This window comes from Leptonotus elevatus, chromosome 4 (genome assembly GCF_054856555.1).
Source record: "Leptonotus elevatus isolate MCC_2025b chromosome 4, RoL_Lele_1.0, whole genome shotgun sequence".
Lineage (NCBI taxonomy): Eukaryota > Metazoa > Chordata > Actinopteri > Syngnathiformes > Syngnathidae > Leptonotus > Leptonotus elevatus.
The window spans coordinates 5,981,860-6,009,573 of record NC_141242.1 but is presented as its reverse complement, the minus strand read 5'-3'; the positions used below and the strand labels follow the sequence as shown (position 1 = coordinate 6,009,573).

The following is a 27,714-nucleotide window of genomic DNA, read 5'->3' as shown; positions in this document are numbered from 1 at the left end:
CCGCTTCTTTTTTTTTAAACAAAAACTTTATTGACAGTGAACAAATAACAAATCAGGAAAAAAGTTATACACCGTTTGTTTTGATATTCAAACGCAGTTTATTATGTTGATAATATCTGTTAAACATTCAATTGTATAACTGTACACTAAACTACAGTGAAATAATTACAGTTAATATGAAATTACAGCCATTAGACAACTGAATGGAAATGAGTACATTCCATGTATTTATTAGCATTTTGATATCTAGTGTGGACCACACACATACGTGACTGGATATGCACATTGAGCCTCAGTGGTGTTTACATGTGTGGAAACATGACAAATAAAATGAACGGTGATGAAGAAAAACTGTAAGTCATAACTTCTCATTTTAATGTGCTTTTTTCAACAATATTGGCAGTTTAGCTTCTTTCATTAATAAAAGATGCTTCGAGTGGGAACAGGTTATGGACATCAGTTTGCTTTCTTGCACTTCTATGATACTGTACTCTATATTCATCAGCATTAGGCCTACCAGTAAAATCTTTATTTTTGTGCAAAACAATAACAAATCAACAATGCCCTTTTATGTGGCACATACAACACATCACTTTATTGTGTCACTTCTATCCTAAAATGCTATTCTCTACAAGTGTTTGTTTTTTTCCCACCAAATATATTTCACATCTTTAATTGTCATCTTAGGTCCTTCTGTGCCGTTTTTATCCAATCATAGTATAATAGGAACATGTCATTTGGCTTAATTGTTTGGAGTGATATGTTAATCTAACCTGGCTGTGAGACTAAAGTACAAACAATGCTTTTGATATGTACAACCACAAAGCGAGAGTCCATTTCTGTGATTGTACGTTAGCAAACAGAAAGGTATTTTGTGTCCGCGCGGCTTCTGTTCGGCCTGACTTTATTTCATCCGCGTCTGAGTCCTCAAGCCCAGATCTGAAACCAAGAAGGCCGCCGGTCATAAAAGACATTTGCGGAAACGATAACACAAAAACGTCCACGACGAGAATCCTTGTCTTACCCGAAGAGTGTGGTCCCAGGAGCCCGTACAGAAAGCCGTCCCATCCGGGGACACCCGCAACGTACTGACACGGTTCTCGTGTCCAAACAGAATAGACACCCGCGTGCCTTTGAGAACATCCCAGACGTTAATGGTGTAGTCATTGTAGCCACCAAAAAGAAGTCGGCCTAGGGGAAGCGCACAGAAATAGTTTCATCTTCCAAGAGGTATTTGCTTTATAAAAGCAAAATATAATTAGAAATCTTACCACTAAGAGAGAAGTCAACACTGGACACGCCGAATATGATGCTCTCTTTGGAATAGATAGCTACTTCTCTGTCTGCTCTTAAGTCATACAGGCGGCACTGAAACAAAAGTGTCAATGTTTGAACAGCATCTCAATAAATTCATGGGAAAATGTACAGCATTTCAGTAGTTGAATTCAAAAAGTAAAACTCTTACAAACAACTGAACCGGACTTACCACTTAACTCATTCACTGCCATTGACGGCTATAGACGTAAAAAAATTATTTTTTTTCCACTTTTGTTAACAAGAGTATGAAAACCTAGAAAAAAAGTGTTGTACATCTAGAGCAGATATAAAATGTGTGGTTAATCATGAGTTAGCTATTGAAGTCATGCGACTAATTACAATGTAAAATTTTAAGCGCCTGACACAATTTAAAGATTATTAAAAATTTCGGGGCGTCAGGCGATTACAATTTTTAATCGTAATTAATCTCATGACTTCACTAGTTAACTCACAATTAATCACACATTTTATATCTGTTCCAAATGTACAATAAAAAAAAATCTAGGTTTTCATACTCTTGTTAACAAAAGTAGAAAAAAATGTTAAACTAATAGAAATAGTTCAAATGAATTTTTATAATTTCTATAGCCGTCAATGGCAGTGAATGAGTTAAAAAATGTACTAGACTGCATTAAAAATAATTAAACAGGCTATAATCAGAGCAAGAAAGACAAACTTTATTCTATGATTGATTTATGAATGTTGTAAATTGCATTTGAATTCATTTTAGTGACATTTTCCCACCATACCACCAGAGGGCGCCCTATACCACACTTTCTAGAATCACTGTTCTCGACAGATGGGCGATGCTAAATTGAGAAGCTTTTCTCTTTTCTCTGCCTAATGTTGACAGAGCAAGTTTGATGCTCAATTTGATCACTGCTTCCTGCTTTAATGATCATTTCCTCCCTTTTAATGAATTGTACAGTCATTTTGCATATCACATACTTCTTCCCAAAGAGCCTTCTTATACTGTACAATAGGTAAATTAGGGATCAAATCATTTCATGAAACTTACTGTGGCATCATCTGAGCCAGACGCAAATGCATCTCCGCTGGGATAGTAACTGTTAAGAGAGCCAGCAAGAGAAAGAGAGAAGCAGAATTATGTCATGTCTAATATAGCAACATAATATAATCCTGTTCTAATCCGTTTTTGACTAACCGCACACTATTGATGTCAGATTCATGAGTTTCAAAAGACTGGATGCATTGTCCCGAGCGCATGTCCCACACATTGGCCTTCTTATCACAGCCCTGCAAAAACAACAGCAGCAGAAACCATGCACAAAATAAAATAGCACTAACTCGTTCAGTCAAAATGACAAGAAGCTGTAAAAGTTATTCCCTCACCCCGGACACAAAAGTGTTCCCGGTCTCGGAGGGCGCCAGATCCAGACACAGCACGTCTGCCGCGTGGCCATGGAAACTCTGCAACAGCTGGCCGCTCTCGACATCCCATAATGCGCACGTCCCGTCCCCGCTGGAAGTCAGGATCTTCGAGCCAAACAGATGATGGGCAATAATGAGAGGGGTGAAATGTTGATGTGCTACAAATGGACGGCCTGCGTTGTTTGTGTACAACAGCAATTGACCTGTACATGAACCCCGATTGGCTGTAGTGAATTATTAAACAAGTGAAAAAGCTTGACTGCTCGAAGCATTAAAGGCATTAAAAGCGACACACAAATGAGGTGAGTACAGTACTGCAGAAGCACAAACCTACAGCTACATCTTACATGAAATGATAATAATTCAATTCCGACAGTGTTTTGTCTTCATTTCATCGAGTGTGTCTTGGCTGCGCAGCTTACAGTCATTTGTGTCATATTTATTATTTTTGGCCAATCAGATTTCAGCTTTTATGTGTCGTCATGTAAATGTTATCTCCCAAGGTAGCATCAATGCTAATTCTGTTAGTTAGGCGTTCCGGATTATATGTTAGCATTAAGATAGCGGACATCATTTGTATGAACATATTTGTTTTTAAAAAGTTTAACTCATTCACTGCCGTTGACGGCTATAGACGTCAAAAAGTTATTTGAACTATTTCTATTAGTTTAACATTTTTTCCCACTTTTGTTAACAAGAGTATGAAAACCTAGATTTTTTTGTACATTTAGAACGGATATCAAATTTGTGATTAATCGTGAGTTAACTATTGAAGTCATGCAATTAATTACAATAAAAAAATTGACGCGATTAAAAAAAAGAAAAGATTATTAAGTTACCCATCAAGGTGACCTGCTTTGTAACATATCATTAAAGGGGAAGTCAACCTTAAACATTTCTTGATAATATGTTATATGTGACCTCACTTTCTTTAAGAAAACATTATTAATTTTTTTTATTTTATTTTAACAAATTTAAATCGGGAGTTAACTAGTGAAGTGATGCGATTATTATTAAAATTAAAATTTAAAATTGTTTTTTAAAGAAAAGATTATTAAAAATTAGGGCCGTAAGGCGATTAAAATCGTAATTAATCGCATGACTTCACTAGTTAACTGACGATTGAAATTTTACATCTGTTCTAATGTACAATAAAAAAATCTAACAAAAGTGCAATTTTTTTTTAAACTAATATAAATAGTTCAAATGAATTTTTGACGTCTACAGCCGTCAATGGCAGTGAATGAGTTAATTTGCTTTCCGTTTTATATGTCAGTTTCACAGTAAACTTCAACTGAGTGACAAATGAGCAGTTTGAAGCAAGTGCGCTGGAGAATCGTATCCTCTCACCTGCATGTCCGAGTTGGTGAAGCTACAGGCAGACAAGTAGTTTGTGTGCATGGCGACCGACTTCTTCTTTGCGGCCAGGTTCTCGTTCTTGTCCAGGGACAGAGGATACACGGAACATTTGTTGTCCAGGCCACTGGGATGGAACACACACGCAATTAAGCCCCAAATAAACTGCAACTCTCACCAAGTTTTTTCTAAGCTAATAATAAAAGTGAAAGAATATATTCATGGAGCGTTTTTGTATTTGCTTGTGGCAGTTTCTGCAATGAGGAGCACTGTTTCGGTAAATTGAAGACTATAGGGGATGTCAACCCCAAAAATGTCTTTACAATAATATGTTGTATGTGCCCCGACGAGTCTAAACTTGGCATTGTGATTAATATTGCGTTTGTGGAACATGAGTTAAGCAGCAAAATCTGCACGTTTTTTATCCATCTCATGCCTCTCGATTGAAAATGTCATCACAGTTCTGCGGGCTCGGGTAACGACCAATCACGGCTGAGTTTCAGAAAACAGGTGATGGCTTCATTATGGAATTTAATTGAATTGAATGTTGAGTTTTGCTGGCGTCGGGCCGAAACCTCCTATGTCACAATTTGGTAAATTTCTGATTTTTTCCACAAATCTGTATACTATTGGTCAACTACAGTGGGTGTTATTTTATTTTATTTTTTTTACAAATTATTAACCAATCTAAAGTTGTTGAAAATTGTTTACTGTCTTGCCGTTTTTAGGGTCGACTGAAAAGTAATGATTTTGGGAGATACAAGGATTTTGCCTGACACCAGCGATTTGCAGCTGAAGTTTGAATTTTCAACACTGAAGTGTGTATAGCGAACAATTCAATGGTGGTGAAATTCATCAGCAACTTTTAATTTCATCATTCTCTGTACACTTTTCAGCATCAAAAATTCAACATATTCAGCTGCAATTTCAAATTTAAGATGTGATATACGGCTGCTATTTTGACTTTCAGATACAAATTCAGTTGCAAAACGTCACTTCCGGGTCACTAGCCCAGCCAGTCCTAAGCAGTCGAGGCGGCAGCATCCAACACCAGCCATTCATGTTAAGCTGCAGTTTAAAGAACTCTTCTAAGAGATTCTATTGTCATGAAACTGTGGGTGTTTCATCGAAAGAAATGCAAGATGAAAAGTACTGGTAAAAGCTATTTCATTCGTTGAACGCTGTTGCCGTGGCGACGCATCTGTTTGCCATGAATGATTATGCTGATTCTGATAGGCTAAACATGTGCTCGATCTATTGCTTTGGCCTGGCTTCTCTTGCATTGAATTTTCAACCGAATAAGTTTCATATTTGATATTAATTGTTGAATCTTTGAAGCTAAAATGTGTACATTGAATACTTTTATGGTACTCAAATTCATAGTTTGCAATTCAGAGTCAGAATCTGGTCATAAATGGTAAAATGAGTGCACTCATAATTTAGCTCTATTAGCTTTTGCATCTAGATTTATCCCAACATTTAACAGGTTTACACATATGCCTTAAATCTAAAAAAAAAGAAAAAAGAATGAAGAAGAGGCAAGTTCACATGAAATGGCGCAGCACTCACCCACAAGCTACAGCGCAGCCAGACGGGGCATAGGCGCAGGCCATGACCCAGGTGCAAGGCATCGTCACCGCATGCTCCTGATCCACATCAAAACAAACAAAGTCGCTTTCAGAGAGGGACAGCAATCGAGCTTTTGAGTGCATCACTCAAATAAGACAACATGAAACACTGCTTGATTCACTTTGTCATCATGCTGGAACGACTCACAATTTTAGAATACGTTTTAGTCTCTGAAACACACTTGTGCTTAAATTTAAGATGAACTGTCACAGGATGGGCAAAGTACATTAAAGTAGAGTGCGTTCACTGTTTGAATTGGGTTTGCATTTTGTATAAACCTAAATGTAATTTATGTATACAATGTGGAATATTTTATGTGTTACTATTGCGAAACACAAATAGTTTTTATTCCTGCCACTATATACTTGCGTAGGATGCGTTTTCACACACGCATAACATAAACAAACATTTCACATGATGAATGCCACAGTGAGACTAAACCAAGGGTCTGCAACCTGTGGCTCTTTAGTACCTCTCCTGTGGCTCCCTGTGGATCTCAATTTTTTTTTTTTTAATAATTGAAAAATTGCATATTTATTTAAATTTTTTAGATAAAATATTATTTGAATGAATTAACAATTTAGATTAAAAAAAATTAATAATAAAACATTCAAAAAGGTCAGAGTCCAAATTTATGAGTGACCATAAAATGTCCAAAAAGGAAGAAGAAAAATATTAAATTACCATGCAAAAAATAGTCAGAATTTTTATTTTTAAGAAGGTAGAAAACACAAAAAGTAATCATTAAATGTAAAAAAAACAAAAGGCAGAAAATTATCATAGTAGCAGTACACAAAACAGCAACAACAAAAAAAAGTCAGAAAAATATATTTTTTTAAAGGCAGAAAAGAAAACATTCAAATATAAACTATAAAATATCCCAAAATAAAAGAAGAAATCCCCAAAATTACCATGAAATGTCCACAAAATTGCCAAAAGGGCAGAAAATTTATAGCAAAAAAAAAAGCATGAAATATCCAAAAAAAGAAGAAGAGAGGGAGAAAATTACCTTTATATGTGCATATAATTGCCAGAATTTTTTTGAAATTTTTAAGAAAGGCAGAAAAGTCTAAATATGTATGAAAAACAAAGTCTGGTTAATTACTAAATAAATAAATCCCAAAACAGAAGATGAAAAGGTAGAAGAAAATGAATCTCAAAGTATTGGATGCTGCATATTTTCTGTTATGGTGCAGCTCTAATTAGCTCTTGGGCCCCCAATACATTAATGCAGTGTTTTGTTCATCACAATGTTCAAAGATTTTGGGTTATTTATTTGGCCCTTAAAGGAGAGGTTGCTGACCCCTGAGCAAAAACAAAACATACACGGGTATAGCACCGCTCTACCGGTTATGGCATCATCTTTCTTTAGATAAAGCAATCGATATTTATTTATATAGCACTTTTCATACAAACATTGCATCGCTGGAGTATTATATTTCAAAGGTCTGAGAGCCAAAGAGCCGTTAAGGACGTCCATAATGTTGAGCGCAGCAGAAATAGAGCTCCATGTTTTATTTAAGGGCGCTATGTTTAAAAGACGTGTTACCTTGTTGGTAGTGAAGGCATCCCACACGATGACTTTCCCATCCTGTAGGTTTAGAAAAAAGCAGACATGATTTATTAGCGATCGTTCTTTAGATCTATATAACTTACTATGTTGTATATGAATGGCAGCAGTTTATTATAGCAGGTTAATGTGTTCCTTCTGCCATCTAGTGGAAGAGCTTTGAGTTGTTCTGCCTGTCATGATACATCACAGGCAAAAATAGATGCATTTTTTGTAGTAAATACTTTGTGACTGCACTTAAGTCGATTTTTTTTTAGGTATCTTTACTTTTTACTTTTTTTTTTCTTTACTTTTTACTGTACTTGAGTAGTATTTTTGACAAGTTTTTACTTTTCTTTATCAGATACCTTGATATTACTTTCTAATCCTTACTTTGTCATAAAGTGGATGATGAGAAGACATAATCAGACCGAGGTAAAGTCAATTTAGGTTGAGATTTTGATTGATTGTGGTATTAATAAGTTGTTGTGCTAATATTGTAGCCATAAATGTCAATAATTTATATTGTAAAGTTGTTCCAATTTAAATTACTGTTCTAACCCCCCAGAAATATAAGTTGTTGTTTTTTTTTTATAGTGTGGCATTTAAAAATTATGTCTAATTTAAAAAAGAAATAAAATAAAAAACATACAGACACAAACTGGATAAGCATTCTATTCAGTTATCATTAGTTAATTCAGAATTTGTTGTCAATTTACCCTGTTAGCAAAGATATGGGAACACTAGTAAGTAAAAAAAATAAAAATAAATGCATTGTTCTTAAAATGGGTTACTTAAATGCTGCCACACCAAAAGAAAAAAAGTCAAATATCACATTGTAATAGTAAAATATATGACGCACATGATATGAAAGTTATCACATTAAATGCGAAACATATCACCTTTTAACATAACTTATGACATTAAAATGTCAAACTTATCACATTTTAATACGAAATTGATCACACCAAACAGATATGAACGCTTTTTGTTTTGTTCACATTTTGCCTGGTATGGCAGCAATACATTTACGTAATGGTTCATGTGCAAAAATGAAAAATGTCTACATTTGTAAAAAAAGTACATTTTAGAGTATACACTTATTTACAGTAAGTAAAGTAAGCGAAGCAGGAACATTCTTTGCAGCAAATCGAATTATCTTTCAAATATTATTGGCAGTCACTCACTTATCTGTGAAAATGAGCAGCAGAGGTATGTGTGTGTGTGTGGGTGTGTGTGTGGGTGTGTGTGTGTGTGTGTGTGTGTGTGTGTGTGAGTGTGTGTGTGTGTGTGTGTGTGTGTGAGAGTGACCTGCGAGGAGCTGACAATCCTCCTCTTGTCCTTACACCAGTCCATGCACAGAACTTTGTTGCCATGTCCCTTGAGAGTTCTCCGGGTCTTCATGACAAACTGGCCTAGGCCCTCCACCTTCTCTGCCACTTGATGCACTGAACACATTCACACACATTGTGCATCACATTCAATCTCCACCTGATTCACATCCAGTGTCGGATTAAAACTGATGTAGGCCTGCATCAAAATAGATGAATACAGTGCTTAATTATTATTATTATTATTTTTTGCTTGAACCTGTCCATGTCCTCAGAGAGCATCTCACACGCAAAAATGATGTCATCCAAACACATATTTTTTAAATCTCTTCCTCTCTAACGTTGGGGTTGTTGCTACGCTGCGGAGGGGATGTTTGGATGCTACAAGAAGTGTCATGCAGATGGATGCAAGCGCCGAGCTCGACAAATCAGGAAGCAGCGAAAGCAAACCGAGGCTGTTCAATGTCAGGACACGTCGAGCCCAAGTGAAGAAAAAAACGACTCGGCTCGCGTTTTGGTAATGCTGCCGTGTAGAAAAACAAACACCCGCTCTGATTTTGTCGGGGCTCGGGCGAATGGCGGGCGGCCTCTCCATTTTCCGTACTCACGCTCGACGTCGTGCAGCTTGGCTCTTTCCTCCTCCAGCTTCGACTTGAGCGACTCCGACTCCGTTTTCAGATGCGTCAGAGTCTCGTTGAGCTGTACCTCCTGTGTCGCCATTTCAGGGAGCAGGGGGGATCTCATATATTTGTCCTTTATGCGGGGCCGCGATGGGCAGCGAAAAGGCTTAAAGCAGTGGCACACGCACACACACACACACACAGCTAACAGCTGATGCTGCTCCCGTGACGTCACGGGACCAAGACGCTACAATATGTGGTCCACTTCTCCGGGAAGAGGAGGAGGTGGGAGGAGGATGCTCTAGTGTGCTTAACGGGAGGAGCAGGGGAAGGAGGAAAGACCCCGCAGGGATGCATCCCGGACGGACTGAATGAAATTCCGGATGAGTTAAATCTGGTTCTTTATTACTTGTTCATGTTGAATGATATTTCACGAGGGACAATGTAATGAAAATTAAAGTATGGCCCGATAATTGATCAAAGTAATTGTGGCATTAATTTAGCAAGTGTTCATTTATTAATTTATGTCATTAGCTAATTGGTGAATGTATTTACTGTAAATACAATCGTGCCTTAAGATGCTAGTTGTGTTTGCAAAAAAAAAATTTTTTGACAATAAAAATAGCACTATTTAATATTGTACTTCCTGACAACATACAGTAATAAAACAAATAAATTGAATGTAACAAATTAAACAGTTTTGGCACATTTTTCCCTGGCCACCAGGAGGCAGTATAATACAGGCAAAGAGGCACACATGAGATAAGTTTCACAACTGCTGCCTATTTAAGGATGTTGGATACCCCTTTTTTCAAACCGATTACGAATACCATGTACCGATACCGCTCGTACTTCTGATGCATACAAAAAAGAGATAATTTTAAAGAAAGACCTACATATATCAATAAAGCATTTTCCCTTGAAATTGCATGAAAATAATGGAATTTTTTTCTAAACTCCTAATTTTAATTTCTAGTTTAATTTCTAGTTAGATTGTCTGCCTGCACATACTGCACCATTTGTGTTCAAATGTCCGTTGCGTAACAGTTTAACAATATTTCAATTTAATTATAATTTTTGATACAGCTCATGTAGTAGGCTTTGAGACACATACAGAAAAACAAATGCATTTTAAATAAATCTATTAAGAACTATATCCAGTAAATTGTGTGTTACTGATTGCTAAATATTGCACTTTAAAAGATTCATAGAAAGAAAAAAAACAGTATGTTTCCTCTATTGTTTGTGAAGAACATTTTTAGCGTTCAATTTCATGGATTTCATGGAAACCTGCTGTGAATTTCGCCGTTCAGCTCCTTGTTTGAGAACAGCAAGTCGTGCAAAAACTACTAAAACATTTCAACAGTTGGACAAGTGATTTAAAAAGTTGAGAGAAGGTCAAATTCAGTCCACCTTTAAAAGTTTGATGTACTGTATATTTTAGATTGACCATTAAATTTCACCCAAAAGCCCAATATTGCATCCCAAATTTGATGTTATTAGTGTATATTTTATACGATATAAACTGATGAGATATAAGCCATGTGATTATCCTCCTGGGTCAGATCATGGTTAAGAATTCCAGGTGAAGGCTAATGGGAACCTGCAACAGCTCCAAAGCCTGCAAGGATGAGCAGAAAGGAAAAGTAACCGGGAAACGATAATGCGCGTCCATCATCAGCTGCGCGGCGCCGTCATGATCTTGTCGAAGTGACTGAAACGAGCAGGATTTCAACTTTTCACATCCGGCGTCCATTACGTGACATCACTTGTTTTAAAGCAGTCAGTTGTGAGCTCACCTGAACTTTGCGGACAAACGATGACGCAACCCTCTTCTCAAAAGCATCGATGGGTGTGTATGAATTCAGAATCTTGACGATCTGTAAGAGGGTATTCAGTTGATCATTTGAGTTTTACAAAACTGCACGGAACCGTATGGTATACAGTACCTGAACTGTGTTGAGCTCAGTGCATTTGTCGGTGATGGCCTTGGCGTCGTCATCTGTGGACTTGCTGACCTGCAGCAGCCAGGCAGCCTCAGTCAGCGGCTTCAGAGTGTCGATAAGATGACAACTCTGAAGGTCTTTCTCCTGAAGCCACTCTTCCAAGTAGCTGATGTTACATCTGGAAGAGCACAATCGCTGTCAATTAGCCTGTTCTTGCGAGAATTTTTCAGCACAGATTGAGAATTTGGGCTGTTTTAGTGTCTCCTTTTTTGGGTGTTTAACCCTCCTGTTATGTTTGTTTGAAGGGAACAACAACAACAATGTCCTCCTGGGTCACTTTGACCCGGGGTGTGTTTGGTCATCCATGCGTGTCAGAAATGTGTATAATCTAAATTCAATACTTCATTTTATCCAGTGTGTTATGTTCATTTCTCAGGAACAGCAATAATGTTTCTGGGTCAAAATAACCCGGAGGTGTATTTAATGATCCAAAAGTGTCAGAAACGTACTAACACTTACTAATAACAACGACAATACTTAATTTCAACCCGTGTGTTTCGCTTGTTTCTCTGGATTAGTTTTAACATCCCGGGTCAATTTGACCCAGGGTCATGTGTAATTAATTACCCCAAAATTGTGATTTTTTTTTTATGTGTGTGTAATCCTGCTTAACTAACAAAGCCAATACTTCATTGCACTCCTGTGATTTCTTCCCTAATCCTGGGTCATTTTGACCCGGGTTCTGGTTAATTATGAAAAAAGTTTCCAAAATCAAAATAATTTCAGCAAACATTTTTTAAAAGAAATTCTCTCTTTGACTCCATCACTAACGATTTAAATTAATATTTCCTCTCTCCTATTTTTTTTAAACAAAAATCTAAACAAATCACAATTTATTGGATATGCTGACTGTTCGTAATAAGCCAAGCAGAAGACTACACCGAAAAACTATATCAACGTTTAATTTAACTATCAAATGGGTCAGTTTGAACCACAGCATAACAGGAGGGTTACTGTAACTTCATACAAACACACAAACCTGATTTGCATTCCTTTCCTGCAGGAACACATGTCTTTCCGCAGTAGCAAGTTGTTGAGGGTAGTCGCCCCAATGTGGAAGATCAGTTGCTTGACCACCTGCTTAATGAGGTGCGGCTCCGTGCCGAGTTGTGTCATGTTGGCGTGAAAGTGAGAGAGTCGCTGAATGATGAAGGAGATTGTGTAGGTCTCCGTGTCTTGATTGTTGTTGCTCGAACGTTTAATGAAGCCTCTTGGTTTCATGCTAGAAATGCCCTGTAAGCTCTCATGCTCTAACATACCAGGCACTATGGAGAGAAGCATAGTTAGTAGTACTAATTATTTATATATTTGATTTTTTTCTTTGCTTCATACCAATCGCGGGGGTGAGAGCCCTTTCCATGGCCGTGATGAATTGGTGATAGATGCAGATAGCCAAATCGCTGACAACCAGCTGGTGGTCCGACAAATCAAAGTTCTGCAAGCAGTTGTTCACCTGACGGGGGGTACTTTGTTTGCTAAAGTCCTGTGAACAACAGAATACCAGATAGGTAAAGCACGTCTGCTTAATTGGTTAACAACAAGTGCTCCTTACCTCCTCTCCGCTGTACTGCTTGAGACAGTTGAGCAGCTGGTACATATTGGACAGCCAAAAGGACAATAATGCCAAGTCATTCTGATGATTCTGAAACAGAAAGTTTCAGTTGATAATTTTATTCATTGGCTTTTCTAAAGTACAATTTATATAAGTGTGAAATCCTTCCCTCAAAATACAGCCATTAACTCATTCACTGCCATTGACAGCAATAGACGTCAAAAATTTATTTGAACTATTTTTTTTTCATTTTTGTTAACAAGAGTATGAAAGCCTAGAATTTTTTTGGGTACATTTAGAACAGATATAAAATTTGTGATTAATCGTGAGTTAACTCGTGAAGTCATGCAATTAATTACGATTACAAATTTTAATCACCTGACGGCCCTAATTTTTAATAATCTTTTCTTTAAAAAAAAATTTTTTAATAATCTTTTTTTTTAAAGAAAAGATCATTAAAAATTAGGGGCGTCAGGCGATTACAATTTTTCATCGTAATTAATCGCATGATTGCACAATTAACTCAGGATTAATCAAACATTTTATATCTGTTCTAATACCCCCAAAAAATCTAGGTATTCATACTCTTGTTAACAAAAGTGGGAAAAAATGTTAAACTAATAGAAATAGTTCAAATGAATTTTTTACGTCTATAGATGTCGATGGCAGTGAATGAGTTTTAACAGTGAAAACCCCTAGCAACAAAACTGAGTACACCCCTAAATGAAAATGTTCACATTGAGTCCTTTTCCTGCTCGAGTATCATGTGACTCGTTAATGTTACAAGGTCTCAGGTGTGAAAAGGGAACAAGTGTGTTAAATTTGCTATTACAACTCTCATAATTTCTCATACTACATTTTCACTTACCTTTGTTATCAAGGGTTTAGCTATTAATGGCTTTATTTCCGAGTTGTTTCTAAGGAACAATGCGTCAAAGTGCAATTTCTTCAGTGTTGTCCCATGAAAAAATATATAATTAAATATCTGCAGAAATTTGAGAGCTAGGTGTACTTTTCAGATATACTGTATACGATGCATAGAGATTTTACTTGAAGAGCAATAATATGTTTTTATGTAACACATACTAAAAATTCGCTACTGTTAATTTACATTTCAGTTTCTCAAAAGTAAATTACATGGAAAAACAACTGTAAGGGGAAGCTAAAATTCCGCCTTAAAACTCACCATGGTGACCTTTTTGATAGCACTAATAGTGGCATTCATAAACGACTGGAGTTTGTCTTCGTCGTTCAGGTAGTCGGCATGGCGTATGCACATGAAGAGAATGTAAGATGGCAGAACGGGGATCATGTTGACCGCCACACCTCTGGGTTTAAGGTCTGCAAGAGAGAATATTAAATTGTGTATTCCTGTTTTGATTCATAGTTGGGTGACAAATGAATGGAAAAATGTTAAGTCAAACAGACTGGTTTTGTGTCTCAGGAGAGAAATTAAAATCTTGTCTCTTTTAATCTATGTTTTTAATCATTATTTTTCTTAAACGTCTTCCAGGTACCAGCATTCATTACATCCGCCTGTTTATTTTTGCTATGTGATTATAGCGACACCGAAAGTACCGTATTTTAGACAAACTCATAAATGAACAAAAGCACTTAATAGAACACCAACGACAAGAATATCTCTGTGATAAATAATAATAAAAAAATCTTAAATCAAGATCTATTCTATGCTTAACCTTTAGACATAAATACAAAAAGGGAAATACCTAAAATAAGGTTTTGAATGAGTCGAGCTTCATCCTGTTTGTTGTACTCCAACATTCCCAGAAAATGTTTGGGACTCGGTGAAGAGGTTTTCTGGGCTGTTTGATACAACAGAACATTGAAACTACAGGTAACATTACTCTATGCATTCAGCATTAAACGTAAATAAATAAATAAAAATACCTTTTTGTGCTGTTTCAAGGCTTATCATTTGATTCTCTAATTGTTTAATGACTCTTTGCTTTTGGTCAATTTGCTCCTCAAAGTCCTTAAAGAAAAGCAGAGTTTGGTCAATTGCACTGGCCCGAAATTGTGAGCCTTCAAATGCAACATCTGCGGTACACGTACCAAATTTTTTAAAGATAACTGGGCAGCTTCTCGTCTTATACGGATCTTGGCATCTCTCTCCATCTGCAGTTGCCTGCTCAGGTGCTCATTCTCCTCTTGAAGGTCTTTTATTTGACCGTCAAGGTCCGTCTTGGCATCCCCCAGCACCTGAGCTTGCTCCTCAAAGTGCCTTGAAGAAATCAAAAGAATTAAGTCAACAGAGTGACAGGACGATGGAAAACATTCAACTTCAATCGGAATATTTCACCTGCACTTTGAACTTGCTTCTTCAACCCTTTTTTGAAGGACATTATTCATCTCGTATGTTTTTTCTTGTAAAATACAAAAAGTGGACAAAATGAATGCAAAAAAAGCAACAATTTAATTTCAATCAAGCACTAGCCAGAATTAAACTCACCCTCTAACTCTTTTCTTTGTTCTTCTACAAGAACCTCACACTCATTTTTTTGTCTTTGCAGCTCTGAAATCTGAACTTTCAGCTCAGGTATAACCTGATAAAAAGAAATAGGTGACATTAACAAATAGCGACATACTAATTATTTTTGCATTAATTATACTACATAATAATCCCTAATGAACACTCAACCTACGGAATTCTCGCTGCTCAGCCGGCACACCTCTTGACGAATGTTCTCATTGATGTTGTTTTTCTCAGTAAAAAGAGTTTGCAAGCTGCTGTTCTCATTTTGAAGGTAATCCACTTTCAGTCCCAAGCCTTCGATTTGAGTCTCGTAGCTTTCCTTCTGTCCCTTGTGGTGGTTCTCCAATGTCCTGCCAGCAACGACGTCAGACAAATCGCGCGTCATTTATCTCACAGCGGCTACGTGGAAGGATGACGGTGACGAAACAGTAAACAGACCTGGTAGCTTTCTCTAGACCATCAAAGGCTGCCAGAAGGTCTTCGGCTTCATATGTCTTCTCAGGATAATCTCCAGTTAACCTTCAGAAACACAATAACGGGCACTCGAATAACATCCAAAACAAAAAGGGAGAATTTGAATGATCAATTACCCCAAAAGCACCTCTTCTTCAACAACGCTTCCGGCAAGTAGTCTTGTAATATCGTGCAGTTTGGCTGCAAAGAAACATTAAAATCACAACAATCCATTTCGTGTGATCTTCAAATATCATCCATACCTCTCGCTTCTTCGGACTGTTGCTTCATCTTCCGCTCTATGGCGTGCTTTTGATTCTGCAGGTTGCTAAGGTCTCTGCGGAGCTCGGGGATGACCTTGACGTGCTTAGTGAGCTGGGTCACTTGCTCCTGCAGGTCGTCAGTCACCTGGTCGCCATCCTCCAACTTCATCCGCAGACCCACTCTCTCGTCCTTCAGTTTCCTCAGCTCCTCTTTCAGGGTTCCCAGCTCCTTCTCGTGTTCCTGTCTCTGCATCTCGAGGTTGTTCTCAGCGATTCTGATGAGATGTATTCTCATTAGTCCTGGGTGACTACTGGGCCATTACTTGCCAAATCACACAAAGGATTGTTAAATAGATTGTGTACATGGTGTACTTGTTGACTTGATGGCACGAGACTAAATCTCAAATTTTAGACCAATCGGAGCAAGGGTTTGGGAGCTACGGCCCACTGAATATTGACATTTTGGGGGGAAAGGGGCGTGGCCACCTTCCTTTAAACCCTTATATTTTAGGAACTAACGGGTCAATCTTCACAAAAATTTTCATGAAATACAATCTCTCTCAAATATATTTCAGAGATGTAGAATTTTTTTGGAAAATTTTATGAAAAATTTTGTTAAGGTCACACAAATCACTAAGTCAATTTCAAGGTCAAATAAAACAAAAAATTTCAAAAAGTTGCTAAAATATGCACCGATTTTCTAAATGATTGCAGATTTGAAATCCTTGTTGAATTCCCTTTGCAACTATACCTGTTTTGTGAAGATTGCTCCAGTAGTTCCTGAGGTATAAGGGTTCAAAAATATCAAAATTCAGAAAGCTGTAGCTCCCAAACCCCTGCTCCGATTGACCTAAAATTCAAAATTTAATGTTGTGCCGTTACTATCAACAAGTCCACTAAGTTTCGTTCAAATCTAAATCTGGTTGGTGTGATTTGGCTCGGAATGACCCTATTGCAATGTGTTGACTTTTTTTTTAACCTACTTTCGAAGCCTTGCTTGAGTTTCTTTCTCCTCCAGTAGCTTCATCTTTATTTGATCAAACTTTTCTGTCAGAGAATGTCAACAGTTTGACACAGATACATAGAAAGACAGACTAGAATACATAGATAGACCCTTCGTACCTTGTTGTTCTTTGGAGGAAGCTTCAAACATTTTCTCTATGGTCTGTTTCTTCATCATCAACGCATCAACGTCACTTTGAAGCTCAGTCATTTTCTACAGTGCAAAAAGGAGATACATTTTAAAAGTGCAGAATAGAAAATTCACATTCAAAATGTGCGTCTTCATGTCGTCGAGTTTTTTTTTTTTTTTTAAAGAGAGAGAATTACATTTGCTGACATCATTTTATAAACATGCAGTTCTACTTAAATTTTCTAAGCTCCGCAAACTTCAGCCTTGGCTTGATTTGTACTATCGTCACTGATGTAACGAGTATTAATACGTAGTAGTGTAGTGATCCATGGAGAAGTGGGTATACTCTAAATTTGCACTTTTTTTTTTGTTAGTCCAGAAAATTGTCCTGTTTTAGAAACAGTGACATGTAAGGAAAATCCTTCATTAGCACTCACAATAATAAAATTATCATGACTTGAGTAAGAATAAACCAAAATAAATACATAAATAAATCATAAAGTATTTGTCCCCATTCTTATGTTTTAACTTCCTTTCAAATCTACCAGTGCAGCTACTATAAAACTAGATCACGTAGTGAGCAATTGGCGGCGCGCACCACCGGGATCGAACCCACACCGCGAGCAAATCTCTGGCGTATGAGTGCAAAGCGCTACCACTGAGCTAAAACTCCACCGTCATGGCTCAGAATGTTATTTGAAGGATCATTTTCCTTGGCCTGACTCACCCTACTACACCTAACAGTGCAGTGCATGACACATTTGAGTCATGTTGCCAACAAGCACAAGTAGGTCGCCGTCTAACTGGGCTGGAAGTGGATCGGTTGTACAGTATTTAGGGCTTGTAGATACAGATGTTTGCTGATCAAGCTTCTGGTTGAGGCAGAAACATAGTCAGGGCTCCAGGGACAAGCTCGTTCCATCAGTCCTGCTGGATGCGGTTAATGCAGTCCATGGTTTATCACATCCTGGCAGGAATCCGTCTCAGTTGTTCGTGCCATTTGTTCCAGCACAGACTTTAAAAGGATGCTCGGATAGCAGGGTTGAGTAGCTCCCGTGAATCTTGCTTACTTCACCGACAAGAGGATAGGCGGCAAATGCTTTGTCGTATATATCGATTGGAGGCTTGTGTTAGGTTTAGTAAAGTAACAACTGGTGCTTTTTCGGTTGCTACAACTTGTGCAATGTTGAGCAGGGAAGCTCTAAAGATTTAAGGGACCTACGACAAATCCTACGTCATCCGACTACTTTAAAATCTGACTGACCAGAGAGGCATCTTCTTTGACTTTCTTCTCTCTTGCTTCCAAAGATGCCTTCTGGTTGGCTGATTTTTTCAGTTGTGCCTCCAGAGCCTGCAACCTGTCCGTGGCTTGAGAATGGGAGTTGGCCAAACTCGTCAGTCTTTCCACCAAGCCGCGGTTCTCTTTACTCTGGGATTAAGGATCAGGGATTAGTTTTGGTCTTCTCCAAGGACTGGACTGCGGGCCGTGAGGCGACATTTACCTGCTGCTCATTCTTCTTTCGCAGCTGCTGCACCCTGAAGGAGAGCTGAACCTGCTGCACCAATCGACGCATGGCGTTAAAACGCCGCCGAGCCAGCCATGCTCTGGCGTACTTCTGCAGCACCAACGCGTTGCGTGCTTCCACCAGCTGAGCAATGACGATGATGTCATATGAAGCCCTAATTTTGATTCTGCGGCTTCACAAATACTGCCAAGTAAGCTACAGTTACAGACCTTGGTATAGGATTTACGGGCCACCCAACCTCGTACGAAAGCTTGGATTGTGATGATGGCCAAGCGTACCGTTTGGTAGCTCTTCTGAATGCGGAATCCTCTCCAGTACCTCTGAATGACCACCGCTGACCAGCCCTGCTTCAGGTTTGCCGCGCTCACTGCTTTACTGCGGTTTCACAAACGAAAACAACAAGAATCTGAGGATATTTGACATCTAAATCTCAAAATTTTAAACCATTAGTGAAATCCACTAACCGTACAGTCCTCTTGCCACGGATGTAGTGTTGTATCAGGATGGCTGCCTGCCTCAAGCGTTGGTACTTTCTTCTCTGGATCCACCCACGGATGTGTTTCTGGATAGTAATGCAAGCCCCTCTTAGTCGGTCCAGACGCAGCTTTTCTAAATATGCTACCTGACCAGCTCGGAGGAAGATCTTTGTACGACCAAACTTGTATTGGTTCGGGTCCTGGAGATAAATCCATAGCGAAAACACAAAACGTGTGAGCCGTCATAATTGTGGAAGCAGGAAGTGTTGGCATCCATGTGTCACTCCAGACAGATGCAATGAAGCAGACAGGAATGTCGCACACCTGAATCAACCTCTGGAGCACATATTTGCATGTCTGCGTCTTGTCATTAACGTCCGCCTCCTCGTTGGTCATTAGGACACTGTACCGGCTGTAAAACTCAAAGTAGGTCCACCTGCAAATGAAAGTTACTTGCATTGGAATTACAAGTGCGAAACAGTTGTCGTTTAAAGGGGAAGTTGACCTAAAAAAAAATTCTTGACAATAATATGCAGCCCCACTCTAAATACGGTGTTTTGGTTAAAATTGCGTTAGTGGAAGGCGGCCATTTTGCCACTTGCTGTCGAGTGAAAATGACAGCAAATAACAAAATGTAAGATGGATAAAAACGGCTGGATTTTGCTGCACAAGTCATATTCCACAAATGTAATATTAACTCATTCATTACTTGACAGCTATAGACGTCAAAAATTCATTTTAACTATTTTTATTAGTTTAACATTTTTTTTCCGTTTTTGTTAACAAGAGTATGAAAACCTAGATTTTTTTTGTACATTTAGAACAGATATAAAATTTGTGATTAATCGTGAGTTAACTCGTGAAGTCATGCAATTAATTACGATTACAAATTTTAATCGCCTGATGCCCCTAATTTTTAATAATCTTTTCTTTAAAAAAACAAAAACATTATTTTAATAATAATCGCATGACTTCACTAGTTAACTCCCGATTAACATTTGTTAAAATAAAATTAAAAAATGTAATAATGTTGTTGTTTTTTTAAAGAAAAAAAATATAAAAAATTAGGGCCGTCGGGCGATTACAATTTTTTTATGTAATTAATCGCATGACTTCACTAGTTAACTCACGATTAATCACAAATTGTATATCTGTTCTAACACGCACACAAAAATCTAGGTTTGCATACTTTTCTTAACAAAAGTGGGAAAAAATTTAAAACTAATAGAAATAGTTTAAATGAATTTTTGACGTCTATAGCCGTCAATGGCAGTGAATGAGTGAATCAGAATGTCACATTTAGACTAGTGAGGTCACATATAACATATTATCAAGAAAGTTTAAGGTTGACTTCCCCTTTAATGATATGTTACAAAGCAGGTCACCTTGATGGGTAACTTTGGGCACTGATGCGAATAGTTTCAAGCACTCCACAGGCCCGCAGCTGCTGCACTACTCTCCCGCAATCATATCTAAAAACAAACAGACATTCACTCAAAAAAAAAAAAAAAAAAAACTTCTAGCACAGAAATACAGACTTAATAATGTACTTACTCAAATGGCAGCTTTTCATCATTTGGCTTAATGCAGCGCACATAGTGAGGGGTCGTAGCATTCAGTGTCTCCATCAGCAAAGAGAGAGAGCTGCGGAACTACATTCAGAATGTGTCAGCATGGACACGAAAACACGGCTCAAACTGCTGAACACACTGCGACAGGGTAAACATGTCCACCTTATCTCCAATTGAGGCCCTCAGCTGTTTATTGGCTGATTTAACACCAGGCCTGGCCGGCTTCACCTTGATACCTTTCATGTTCAGAGTGCTTTGCCTCTCCTCTTGGAAAAAATTGGCCAGAAAGGCAAACTGATAAAAATAATAATAAGAGAAATGTGTTATTCTGAGAAAAACAAGGCCGCACTGTTTGTTTAGAAAAAAATGGTGTTATTTTATTTACCTTACTGACTCTCAAAACGTCAACCAGTTCTTCATAAAGAGCATCTCGGTTCTTCTCAAGAAAACCTTTGCACTGATATTCCACCTGTGTAGCAGCCAGACAAAAGAAAAAAAAACATTTAAAACACCATGGGACATTCTTAAAAGTATTTGCTAAATTTTCACTTATCTTAGTTTTCATTTCAAACAAAAACAGAAGGTGCAGAAATGTATTTACTGAAATGTGAAAATAAATAGTTCCCTGAAGTTAACACATTTTTAAATTGATCTATTATCGGCCGTCAGATTTTTAACCCATTTGCTCCCAAAAACGTATATAAAAAAGTTTTATCTTAAATATTGTCATGGTCCCAAAAACGTATATTTATAACGTTTTTTTAATATTTGTTTGTGCGAGAGAATACAGAAGGCTTTGATGCAGCCTCTGACCTGAAGAGGTCGCTTAAAGCAATGGCAGTTCTTACAAAAAATGGGCAGCAAGTGGCAGCAGAGTATAAGAGATCAACCATGTTGAAACAAGCTCCTTTCCTCAGTGTTTTGAACAGGTTTGTGAATAATGATGAAACTTAGCTATATTCTAATGATAATTGATGCAAAACGGAAACAGATACAAATATACTTTTTTTCCCAATGAAAAAAAGAGACTCTAATCTTTCTTTTGCTAGATTCCATGTTTTTATAGCAATAGAACACAATATTCTGTGGCCCTTGCAAAATCTGTCAAAATCCAGTAAAACAAGCAAAGAGGGTTGCTTCAGTGAAAATGGCTGGGAGTGAATGAGTTAAAGGAGACTGATGCTTTGTCAACGTGCTGTTGGCCCGGCCAATAATCGGTTCATCCCTAATGATAGGTATGAATGTGCTGTGCACCTTGTCTGCAAAGTGTTGAATGACAAAAGTCTCATTTGACAGCTTGGGCCTCTCAAACAAAGGATTGCTGTCCAGGTAGTTGTCCAGTTTTTGGAGCCAGCTTTGATCGGTGCCTTGAGGAAACTGTAAAGTAAATAGCATATTTGTATTTGAGAGCGAGTGATTGAAAAAATAAACACCCATAAACTCGAGTAGTTGAAACATGAAGTTTTTTGTACCAAACATTCTTCATCAAGCAAGACCAGGATTCCCATTTTGGCTTCAATCAGGTCAATGACTGGCTGATTGTCATAGAAATCTATTAACGTCCATGGGATGTCTTCTTTCATGTACTCCTCCTGCTCCAGTTTGAACACATGCTGGATAGAAAAAAGACAACATGAATCAATCGAGAGGAGTGTGCAAGGTTTTACGCTAGTTTAGGATAAACGATGACAAATACCAAGTTAAACTGCTGCTGAAGCTTTTCATTGGCATAGTTGATACAAAACTGCTCAAAGCTGTTGATGTCAAACGTCTCAAAGCTGAAGCGTGAGGACAACATAATGAAATATGTGATAAAGGAATAATCCAAAGATATCAAATTAGAAGAAGATTTTTCCCGTTACCCATATATGTCCAGAACCCCAATGAAAGCATGTTGCTTCCCTGGGACCTGCAGTGCTTTGTTGATCTTGTTAATGATGCAGTTAAACACGTGAGCGTAGATCCGCTTGGCGAGGGCATCTCTGGAATTCACGGCGCGGTCTTTGTGCAACGGTTTCACCACCGTCTCGGCCACCAGAACCAGCCTCCGATTGCACAGCCAACGCACGAGGTCGTCTGCACGTACACCCAACAACTCACAGACGATGCACAGATGGGAATCGCTGTGCTGAAAATCAAATATACGAAAAAATGTAAAGCAGTTCATATCGTTGGGTACACCCACACTATCTAATTATAATGTCCAATAAAGAACAACATATACTTTTGCAAAAATGATCATCCTTAGTTCTGACCGACGCTGTCAAAAAGGTAATAATATTTATTATTATTATTATTATTGTCATGTTGTAATTTAACAATTATTGTACTAAAAAGTAGTGGACAGTTTTGTTTTAATACTAGTGCTGTCAAAGTTAAAGTGTTAACTCATTAATTATTCACAAAAAAATTATTGCATTAATGACGAATTAACGCAGATTAATCGCACTATTAATTTTGACCATAGATGATCCTTTAGCGTGACAGTGGAGGGCTACGTTTGAAGTAGCACAGGTTGTGTTAGAGCAACAAATATAATTACATGCATTAAAGTAAAGCATTGAATGAATCTTTGCGTATCACATTTAGAATATTTGTTCATATCAAAATATTGGGGTCATTTTTTTTCCATTTTAAATTATGTAGGTAATTAAATGATTAGAAGAAGAGGAGGATGAGCGTGTGCAGTGGATCAAAAAATGTTGAAGACGTCCTCATACCATTAAATGTCAAAAGAATGAACAGATAACCTGGTGCTCTTCAAATTTGGCGAGAAAAAAATGATAAAAAAGCCTTTTTTATTAAGCGATTGGTCGTGATAAATCAAAATTCTAAGATCTGATTAATCTGATTTAAAAATGTAATCGTTTGACAGCTCTAATTAATACATACAATTTATTTCCCTAAAATATGAGAAATCATTATAAAGAAAAAACGATATCACAGTATAGCATTTTCCTTAAAATTGCATGAAATTAATGGCAATTTTCTATGTTTATCATTTCTAATTGCCCATCCTTAAGTTTGGCAATTCCTTTCTAAATTTAATTTTGTGTGGAATTGACATTATTAAGAGTTTGTGTAAATTACCGTATTCCTTGAAATTGTATTTTTAAAAATACTTCATTGAACTATTAGTGAAGGGGCAACTTGTTAAAAGATAGATTTGATTTGTACTGTATGTATCTAAACCCAACTTTCTATTTATAGAGCACTTAAAACAACCACTGCTATTTCCTTAAGATGGAACCCAGGGACAGCAGATACAATGAAAACAGCAGAGGCCCCAGAATTGAACCCTGCGGAACACCATTCATTCTGTTTTACATGTGAATACATATTGCACATATTTGTCCCACTAGTTTTTTTTTTGTAGAAAATGTACAAGTAATTAAATTAAAACCGGTTCACTCTGCATTAACTGTGAAAGTGCCATGTGGTTTGTTATTTTTGGTTAACTGCAGAAATAATATAGTTTCATAATAACTAGTGATAGAACAACAAATAAAGCCACTTAGATATATATGTACAATTACTTAAATAAGTGGCAGTGGGAAACTATTTCTTGACTGTTTAAATCAAAAGTGTGTATGATTATACTAGTTATTTTTTTATATTTCCATACAACCCTTCTATTGGATTTCAGTAGCTTGTAGTACGTAAGGCCTAGAAAACAACAAGACTCACAGAAATGGACGACCTATCATCACCAGAGCTCTTAATTTCCACATTTCCCAGATGAAGGATGGCTGCAAGAACTTTGAAGACATCAGACTGAAAGTCCTCCTTCAGTCCTAGACAACCACAAAGGTGGAATAAATGTTGTACAGTAATAAATTTGTCTCCATCTGAAGCATCCTTTACCCATCATTGAGAAGGTCTGCTGAGTCTCCGCCATGCCTTTCCTGTCATCCACACCGTCGATCATGATATCGCCACCCACACCTGTGTAGAGGAACTCATCTGCACTCACTGCAGGAAACAAAAAAAAAACATTAGCCACACACTAAATATATGGACATATAGCAGTAAGGTTCTGTCTCAAACTATCACACACTTACTCAGTTTGAGCGCCTTGAACTGCGGCAGATGTGCACAGGCGCACAGTTGGTAAAATATATGATAGTTGCGCTCAGACTCAGCCTGAAAGCAGCAATGTTACACATTTGGCAGTGGAATGATAATTAACCAGGATATCCAATGGTCATACCTGGAAAACAACTCTGGATTTCTCCAACAGGTACGTCCTCATGTTTGCGCCAATTATTCGATACCTGTTGTCAAAACTGATCTCGGTGAATTTGCCAAAACGGCTGCTGTTGTCGTTCCTGATCGTCTTTGCATTGCCAATTGCCTGAGAGAAAGTCAAGCAAGTTTGACACACCAGCCGTCATAACGACGATATTAACGGAACAAGATCGGAGCGCCTGTTACCTCTGTGATGGGATTGGATGCCAGGACTTTGTCTTCAATTTGGGTTTTGCTGCCAGATTTGCTGACAACAGCAAAGTATCTCATCGCATATCGAGCTGATACTGTTTTACCAGCGCCGGACTCTCCACTGATGATGATAGATTGGTTCTTGTGGTCTCTGGTTAAAACAGCAAATAATGTTATTAAAAAAAATTATATATTCTTTTTTTATCTGCATAATTTTGTTTTCATTGGCATGGGTTTATTTGTTGAAATATCAATCCCCTTCTTTAATGATGGATATGTATTGTTCCCCGATAAAGTAACATTCACATACATGTTTACCAGTTTCTTATATTTTCCAATGGGCAAACATTCAGAAAATACCACCATGTGTAAAAGTCTTTAGTGTTATTAAATCAGTATGATATATAATATAAGAGTACTTAGTGGAGCAGTGATTCTCAAAATTTGGTACGTGTAAAAAAAATTACTGAATTAAATAGAAATATAATTTACATTATAAAATCAAGCATATGTTTAAATTATTATTTAAAATCCAATATAGTGAATTTTTACTTTTTCAAGCACAGTTCTTTTTTTTAAATACAGTTCAGTTGTATTTAATTTTAAAGTACAGTACATTTGCATTTAATGTTTATGTTTTTTTTTATATTTAAGAAGACTTTTTATTTTACTTTTACGTGCAATATTTTTAATTGAGTCAATAGTGGTAAAAATCTGTATGTATTATTGTAAAACGTGAAAGGTAATTTAACCAACATTTTCTGCCCTCTGATTGGTTGGTCAGACCAAGCCCAGTTCGACAAGCAAAACCCATTTATAGTGCTATGCACACAATAACACGTTCAATTAGCACCATCTCAGGTGAGTATGCTGGATCTTCTTTAAATGTCTTGTTTTTGTCATGTTATTTACCAGTAGATATTTTGTCATGCTATTAGATAAAACATATTGTTTCTGATTCTGAACTGCTCCAGATGATGTACATAGCAAAGCAGTGTGTTTTTATAAATGTGTTTTGAATAGTATTGATGGTCTCTATTCCTGCGATGTAATAATGTTGGTATTAAGAGACGGGAGACTGTCCCCACTGACAGCCTAAGTACCAAACGCATAGCCCACCATTGGTAAAACTCCTCTTGTCTGTGCTCTTATTCACCTAGCCATCTGATTGTAAGCCTCCTCTGCCACTGCAAATATATGAGGGTCCATGTCGCCCATGTTCTGACCAGAGTATGCGTGAATGATTGCATCTCCGTAGATATGAATCTGCTTGTAGGGATTCAAAGCCACCAGGATGATGCCTGCGGGGAGGAGACAAGACAAGCCGGGCTGAGAACAACACCTCAGAGCTTCCATGAGCGAGACAAAGTGTTCCTTGCGGGCCTACCACAGTAGGTGTAGATGATTTTGGACTCCAGAAAGCGCACTTTGAGGTTGTGCAGGACTGCAGGTTCATGGAGGTAGCTGAGGGCAGTGAGGTCATTCTCCCCAACTAAGATGTCCGGGTTGCGAAGAGGAGGGAGTTCTGGTGGCAATGAGTCAACGGGGTACTTGAGCTCCTTTGAAGTAGAGATGGATGTCATGGAGGTTATGTGAATGGTTATTTTAATCATCTACAGTACAGGTGTTAGTGAATGTTGTCAATTTTACTTACTGTGCCATTTTCCAAAAGCAGTAGTAAACTACCATCTCCATAATGTAAATCTCTTACAATCTCTGCCGATTTCCACACATGTTCAGGATCTGGAATCCACACTCTGTTGTACTAGAGTGGAGATTGCAAAGTTACATTTCAAGACACTTGTTATACACGTTGATATTTCGCACTTTAAAGATTTTCCCTTTAGGCCTACTTACACATACTGAGAATAATAACATTCAAAGTTGTGTGACACTAAATAGTAAATTCCCCATGGCATTTCGCCTCACAAAATCATTTACAAAGTTACCATATGTCTCTGTAGGTGTATTATAAATACAGTACTTAAGCCATGGCGTAAAAAAAACAGCCTTTTCTTACCCGTGTGTATAGTTGAATCAACGCCATGTTATGGTGTTATTGTTGTAAATCCTAATGTCGAAACATTAGTTCATCATCTGCACTGTACTTCCGAAGTTAGACATTTTTTAACTCTATGAACAATATAAATCAAGAGGAATAAAATTGCAGATCCGGTCGGCTTTTCAAAGTAAGTCTACATATTATTTTATTTTAAGTACAATTGTTTTTCTCCATTGCATTTATCAGTGTGTGATCATATTTAAACTGCCCTCAAGCCATTTATGTATCAGTTTATGTTCAAAATGGATATGAAAGTAATGTGCTGTTTGGCAATGCACAAGTCTAAGCTTTAATTTTGAAACAGCCCCCCGGTTTGTAGTCTTTTCCTTGACAACTTGACTTTGCCGGCGGGAGCCTCTCACCTGTTGCGCCTGTGACAGCAGACTCCGCCCACCTGTCTTGTGACGCGCAGCTCGTTGTTCAAGGATCCAAAGCGGAAGAATCCGGATACAAATACCATAAAGCTCCTCGGGAGATTTACAATACGTAACAGGAAGCCTTTACACAATTCAGCTAATTCAACTCATACGGAGAGAGCGAGAGAG

General features: G+C 37.6%; 2 protein-coding genes across 2 annotated transcripts; both read right to left on the bottom strand.

Annotated features, from left to right (window-relative positions):
- Positions 1 to 204: 204 nt before the first annotated feature.
- On the bottom strand, positions 205 to 9,478 carry gnb5a (guanine nucleotide binding protein (G protein), beta 5a). The gene is made up of 11 exons (XM_086073258.1): positions 9,183 to 9,478; positions 8,555 to 8,691; positions 7,244 to 7,285; positions 5,635 to 5,711; positions 4,060 to 4,192; positions 2,671 to 2,814; positions 2,483 to 2,574; positions 2,336 to 2,384; positions 1,272 to 1,368; positions 1,025 to 1,191; positions 205 to 939 (listed from the first exon to the last, which is right to left on the bottom strand). Exons 1-11 carry the CDS (start codon positions 9,316 to 9,318, stop codon positions 928 to 930), a joined length of 1,086 nt encoding a protein of 361 aa, XP_085929384.1. The 5' UTR covers positions 9,319 to 9,478; the 3' UTR covers positions 205 to 927.
- A 104-nt stretch (positions 9,479 to 9,582) lies between these two features.
- Positions 9,583 to 27,233, bottom strand: myo5c (myosin VC). The gene is made up of 40 exons (XM_086073257.1): positions 27,128 to 27,233; positions 26,762 to 26,872; positions 26,495 to 26,666; positions 26,264 to 26,408; positions 25,102 to 25,258; positions 24,878 to 25,021; positions 24,729 to 24,810; positions 24,532 to 24,639; positions 24,355 to 24,461; positions 22,530 to 22,795; positions 22,364 to 22,445; positions 22,140 to 22,280; positions 21,922 to 22,044; positions 21,053 to 21,136; positions 20,830 to 20,961; positions 20,651 to 20,748; positions 20,482 to 20,568; positions 19,421 to 19,532; positions 19,085 to 19,296; positions 18,830 to 18,995; positions 18,597 to 18,743; positions 18,359 to 18,523; positions 17,085 to 17,178; positions 16,946 to 17,009; positions 15,963 to 16,237; positions 15,837 to 15,900; positions 15,685 to 15,765; positions 15,416 to 15,596; positions 15,223 to 15,316; positions 15,073 to 15,136; positions 14,826 to 14,994; positions 14,661 to 14,745; positions 14,480 to 14,575; positions 13,939 to 14,093; positions 12,753 to 12,842; positions 12,533 to 12,683; positions 12,180 to 12,465; positions 11,144 to 11,318; positions 10,994 to 11,074; positions 9,583 to 10,908 (listed from the first exon to the last, which is right to left on the bottom strand). Exons 1-40 carry the CDS (start codon positions 27,152 to 27,154, stop codon positions 10,756 to 10,758), a joined length of 5,226 nt encoding a protein of 1,741 aa, XP_085929383.1. The 5' UTR covers positions 27,155 to 27,233; the 3' UTR covers positions 9,583 to 10,755.
- Between the last annotated feature and the right edge of the window lie 481 nt (positions 27,234 to 27,714).

Bases quoted from the DNA above. Each gene is read 5' to 3' on its own strand.
- gnb5a (XM_086073258.1), bottom strand. From the start codon at position 9,318: ATGAGATCCCCCCTGCTCCCTGAAATGGCGACACAGGAGGTACAGCTC. The intron at 2,815-4,059 runs GTGAGAGGATAC...TTTGGCTCGAAG, and splicing joins TCACCAACTCGGACATGCAG to ATCCTGACTTCCAGCGGGGA. The intron at 2,575-2,670 runs GTGAGGGAATAA...TTGTTTTTGCAG, and splicing joins GGAACACTTTTGTGTCCGGG to GGCTGTGATAAGAAGGCCAA.
- myo5c (XM_086073257.1), bottom strand. From the start codon at position 27,154: ATGGCGTTGATTCAACTATACACACGG. The intron at 15,597-15,684 runs GTCTGTTTACTG...CGTTGCTGGCAG, and splicing joins GGTCTAGAGAAAGCTACCAG to GACATTGGAGAACCACCACA. The intron at 11,075-11,143 runs GTACTGTATACC...ACCCTCTTACAG, and splicing joins CTGAGCTCAACACAGTTCAG to ATCGTCAAGATTCTGAATTC.